Below are 6,000 nucleotides of genomic sequence, written 5' to 3'. Positions count from 1 at the left end.
TGGGGCCAGCTTCAGCTTCTTCAAAATATATCAGTTGTCTGCCTATCTGCTTATTTACCTATCTGGGCTACAACTTATTAATGTATTTACAATTGCATAAGGAGGACAAAAACAACAGGGAAGTGATTATGAAGTAAGTACTAAGGACTAGATAAAGTATAGAAAACAGAACAGAAAGAGTACAGTGAATTCCACCACATGGAACAAAAGCTGGTGCAGAATAAAGATGAACATTCACCTTATGTACATTAAATTTTTAAACCAACCCCTGAAAATGAGAGGAAAATGCTCAAGATCTTAAAATTCATTCACATAATACATCAATATTGAGCAGTTCTCAACAAAACAATTAAGAGAAAACATTTTAAAAAGTTATCATCCTTGTCCAATTTTGACAATTCATAGGAGGGGGTGGGGGTTGGTACAAGTCTAATCACCGTATTTTGAAAAAATCTAGAAAATCAATCTTATTTTTGTTAGAACAGTCAGTTTCCTAACAGGGTGTAGCTGTTTGTGCACAGATTCATATTTATAATATAACCTTTGTATGAAGACTTAAAAGTATATATATATAGGGCCAAGCAATTTTAAATAATGTTCTCCAGTAAAAGGTCATTTGTTTTTATTTACAGTGTTTGTACACATTTATAGTAACATCAAAAAAATATTCACAATGCTTTACTGAGTGCAAAATGCCACTTCATTATCACTTACCATCCTAATATTTCACCAACTCACCTTGCCCACCATTACCCAGATTGTCATAGCATAGTTTATATCTTCCTTCCACATACATGGCCACTCTATAAAAGCAAACTTCAAATGTGAAGGTGAAAATCTGCACATCTCAGCTATATTCAACAGTTTTAGGCATACCTGTATCTCAAAATAAATGGATATGCGTGTGTGTAAATGGAGGCATTACAACAGTATTGGAAGTGCATGTGTAGTAATAATAAATCAGAGTGCAAAAGCAGTGGTCAGGATAAGGAAGCTCTCCCTATCCTTTCATCCTGGGAATGGATTTGGATAATGCTGACAAGAGAGTGATTTTTCTCAGTATTATTAAGGCTACAATCAATTAATAACTTAATTAAGGCTTTACTTCTAAAATATTAACTAGCAGGAGAGCACATTATGCACACCTGCAGAAGTCCAAACCCAACAAACTTGTAGCAATGACACTGAGAAATGACATCACCTACTACATTCCTTGGATTGCTGTGACTTGCCTTTCAGTGTAAAGGAAAACATGAAAATCATATATAAAAACTCTAGCTTTATTTTGCAGTCTCCCTCCAGCTCATTAACAGTTCCAGCCAGAGGTGCAAGCTCTAAACGTTGCTTTGATATAATGCAATGTGACTAGGCACATGAATATTTATTAATTATAAATAAATGTTTGGGATGACCAAAACTGGTGAGTGAAATGAGACACTCAACTTCTGACTGGTGCTCTTGTCCCTTGACACAAATACTTCTGGGCTTAAGACCACAGAAAACTTACTTGGTAAACAACAAGGCATGAGGCAGTGATTACAAAATGATATAAAAAAACTCATCTTAACATTGTTCTTCTCTGCTTCAGGAATAACTTAGTCTTCCACCATGTATGTTTGGTAAATAATGTATTATAAAAAGGATTTACGGTTTGATTTACATCCAGATTTTTTTATGGGGATGCCTACCATATTTCCAAGACCATACTTCCAACCAGCAGTCAATTCTTTTATTTCAATCAATCCATTGTCATGGTTTCATGTTATGTAAAAGTAACACAGAGCTTGTAATAAATATAAGTTCTCTGAGGCAGCATTGTACCCGCATGGGGAACTCTACAGTTCTGTTGCTGGATAATTCCAGTAGGTATAGTTTCCACAATTCCAACCTTGATATCATTTATGTGTACTTAAGAATATTCCATTTTGGGATCTTTGAATGCTGCTTTCTTAAATCCAAGGAGCTCTCACTAGTAACACGTGGCAGTAAGAGGCTAGCATAAATCACATTGCATGTGTTACCTGTCATGTAAATATTTTTTTTGTTTCAAAAGAGGAAATACAGGTACATTAAGCTGAGGTTTAACAAATGCATATATTTTACTTAAAAACATTCATCTGATCAAAATAAACTTCATGGGACAAAACTGTTTTTAAATAACATTTCAATTCAAATTGTATATAATTTTTTAAAGTTTTCATACAGCAAACAATGGTTAACCCTTGAAAATCTGTAGAAAAAAATCACACACGCGCACACACGCACACACAGAGAGGAAAAAAAAGAAAAAGAAAAAGCTCTGAGGTATCACACCCACCCAGACACAGCCTTACATTAGCTGTGGTATAAGCAGAATATCGTAGGCCAAAAGGAAAAAGAACTGATTGTTCTAGTAGAGTTCAGGTAGCTCAGACAAAAATATCCCAGAACAGATATCTGAACAGAGGAACTACCTCAATAAAGTCCTCAAGTGCATTGGAGACCTGATCACTTAAACTGCTCCTGCCAAGCAGCTCCCTGCACCTGAGAGAAACGCAGCCCAAGGTGCCTTGTGCAAAAGGTAAGGAAATTAGGTGCAGCTATTTCCCATTATTCCTTAGTATATAGCTTTGAAAATTATATGAAAGTTCAACTTCTCTTTCATCACGCAAGATACTGCTGGAGTGCTGTCTTCGCCCTGCAATGAAAAGAATTTTTTTAACCACAAAGATTATCCATGTATATAAATGGGGATTTTAGTAATGCTAGCATGCAAAGAATAAACTACAGCATTGAAAACTGGGGACATGAGGTTTGAACCTCCAAAAACAAATTTGCTTGCAATTTCATCATAAGCTTTTTTGTACTTAGAACCAACCAATTCCCTATTTAAAATTTCTCAAGCAGCTTTCACATAATACTGCATGCATTTTACAGCTTTAGGAACCCTAAAACAGACATCCATCTTGATCTGAAATGAGCAGCAGGTGAAAACACAAGGATATTTCAGTCAGATACAATAATTAGGGGAAAACATTAAAGGGGTATCTCTACCAATGTAGACATTTGTTTGCCCTTTCAAAATTTACACTGACAAAATCAGTAAGACAACCTAGCCTTTGTCCCAAACACAGGAGCATTCTGTCACCATGGAGCTAAGGAGTAAGAAAAGTAGATAGCTAACATGGGAAAAATCAGAAACACTGCAAAATTAAGCAGCTTTCCGCTTCCTTTCTAGGTGTTATCCCACTGCTCTCTCGTGATACTGGCCTGGAGAGCTTTTGCAGAGCTCTGTGCTATGTGGCAACTGCTCCCCTTCCTGGATCCAGAGGCTCTGCCACCCTTGCCTTAGTCACCTCCCAAGTGAAGTACTGCAGTGAGCTCTACATGGGGTTGCCTTTGAAGAGCATCCAGAAGCTGCAGCTCATTTAAAATGCAGTGATGTGGACAGTTATGAACGCCCCTCAGTATGCATACATTACACCTCTGCTCCATGAGCCACTTTGGCTGCCAATATGCCTCTGGATGCAATTCAAGTTGCCCGCTATAAAGCCCTTCATGGCATGGAGTATTTTTGAGGATACTTCTGGAATTGCCTTTCTCCAATCATTTCTACCTATCCCATCAGATCTGGCAGAAGAGGCATGCTATGAGTCCCATCAATTAAGGATTGCCGTCCTGTGAGACCCAGGAAGTGAGCCTTTTTGTTTGGGTCTCTGCCTTTTGGAACATCACTGTCCCAGATATTAGATTGCCCCGACCCTGCCAACCTTTTGCAAGGTCTGAAGACATGGGTATGTTTCCAGGCATAGGGGTCAGGTTGTCAGAGCCTGTGAAATGGTTTTTCATTGTTATCTAGTTTCTTTACCTTGGCTGCTGGTTTGTTATGTTATGTGATGTTATTGATGCTTTTGTTTTAACCTTCTGTTAGCCATCCAGAGTCACCATGGTGAGATGGAGGCCATATAAATTGCATGCCTGCATGCGTAAACAAATCAAACATAGAAGATTCCACAAACTGACACAATGACTAAACCATCCTAAACAACTAGGGACAATTTTGGTTTGCAGGGAAAAAAAAAAAAACAAAGAATGCAATGAGGAATAGAATTCATATACAGCTCTGTACCATCAAATTAATATAGAGTGTATAGAAACTAGAATTACAAAGCGATCAAATTCTTTTCAATTTGGTTTTGGAATTTTTGTATACTTACTTTTCACAAAGATTTGGATCTGATGATTGACTCAGTTTATGTAGAATATCTACTATTCCAATATCTCTGAGTTTATCCTGACGATCTTGGGAACCTAATATAAAATAATTTGCATATTGATAAGTGATGAATTCTATGTCCTTTGCCAAGACTGGCATAATAGTGGCATGGCAGTATATAATACAGTGCAAAAACCTGCTGAAACACCTGAAACTCACATGGGTAGATTTCAGATAACCCTTTCTCACCTTGCCGGGTCTTGGTCACACATACCAGCTCTGCTTTTTTCTACACAATCAAGTTGTGAAGAATCACAATCTTATTTCAAACAGACCTGGCATTCACTGAGGGCAAGGTATTCAACAATATGATATCCAGGGTCTAGAGAAGCGGATAAACTCTGGGACGGACACCAAACAGATGATTCTCCTTTTTCTTGCAGTGGCCACTCAATTTATCTTTGGTTTTAATCAAACAGAAGATCTGATACATTATCTGTTACCTTGGAAATGAAAGAAAAAAACCCCACCCATTCTTCAACAATTCATAAATCAAGTTGTGGTGGAACTATTGGCCAGTAATTTATTTTCTATTATTTTTATGGTAGTTTAATTGGAATAGCAACAAAAGAAGTTATATTCTTATTTTACTAATAAGCATTGCCATTCTAATTTACAGTATAGTTTCTTTTCTATTCTTTAATTTAGAATTATTGGTATTATGATATCATTTTAAAAATAATTTTATTTCTACTGAATAATCTTTTTTTACTGGAATCAAAAGAAGAGGCAAAATATGGCCCAACTCAGTATCTTGTCTTCCTCACTGCAAACTCTGCCCATGTCTTCTCCATTTTATCTATCTTTTTGAAAGAAATAGATAATACAAATAGGATAATCAGGTTCTGCTAATGAAATACAGGCAGATAAGCAAACAAACCTGAGTATCATAAAACTAATATATTCTTATACATCATTAGAAGCTTGTGAAATGAAGCAAAGACTCTAATAGAGTCAATGACCAGTACATAAAAGAGAAAAATACAGTACAATATAATAAACATCGATATGTACATAATACTAACTCTAAGACAAATATATATAGATAAGTGAATAAGTAAAAAAATTAACATAAGAATTGTAGACATAGAAGCTATAAAATTTATAAAGCTAAACTAAATAACTAAACCTAAAAATCATATTATCTATGAAGCACTCTACTTTGTTTACTGCTTTACAAACCTTGGTTAAGTGCACTTAAAAAGATAAGTATGAAGAAATAAGGCACAGATGGTAAATGAATTTTATGACATACAATATTTAACAATAGAAGCTTATGATATCATAAGATATTTTGTATCCATTTCCTAATCAAAACTTACATGTTTCTGTTGAACTTTATGCTAAAAATATTGGTTAATATCGGGGGTTTTTGTAAAAGAGACTATAGAAAGTAAACAATATATTAAATCAAAACCATAAATTACACATGAAATTAAGTTATGAACTCTAAAACCCAAATTTTGGATGTCCCATGATTCTATGTATAAAGCTGTAAGCCAAGAATGGTTTCTAGTTAGAATTTACTTTTTAAATACGAAGTTATTCTAGGCATCCAGGCGTACTCACCCAATTTAGTTAGCTATTCTTACAAAAAGGAATCAAAGAACTTTTCCAATAAAAGGCACATAGAATCCTTGTATCCATTAACATAAACAATGCCAATTCAGTATATTTTTAAGGTATGTATGATTTAGTGAAATTTAGTAAGAATATCTCAGGTTGGAATAAGATCACAATTTTCA

General features: G+C 35.2%; 1 protein-coding gene across 4 annotated transcripts in view; it reads right to left on the bottom strand.

The window, feature by feature from the left end:
• Positions 1 to 605: 605 nt before the first annotated feature.
• ARMC8 (armadillo repeat containing 8) overlaps positions 606 to 6,000 on the bottom strand; it is a 72,990-nt gene continuing 67,595 nt past the window's right edge. For all 4 annotated transcript variants that reach the window (XM_063306867.1, XM_063306865.1, XM_063306866.1 and 1 more), the window contains 2 exons: positions 4,197 to 4,290; positions 606 to 2,677 (listed from right to left, as the gene is read on the bottom strand). In XM_063306867.1, coding sequence (XP_063162937.1) covers positions 2,644 to 2,677; positions 4,197 to 4,290 — 128 coding nt within the window. In that variant the 3' untranslated portion in view covers positions 606 to 2,643. The remainder of the gene's footprint in view (positions 2,678 to 4,196; positions 4,291 to 6,000) is intronic.

Source organism: Candoia aspera, chromosome 6, assembly GCF_035149785.1.
Source record: "Candoia aspera isolate rCanAsp1 chromosome 6, rCanAsp1.hap2, whole genome shotgun sequence".
Lineage (NCBI taxonomy): Eukaryota > Metazoa > Chordata > Lepidosauria > Squamata > Boidae > Candoia > Candoia aspera.
The sequence above is the reverse complement of the archived record's forward strand: the minus strand, read 5'-3'. Positions and strand labels throughout refer to the sequence as shown.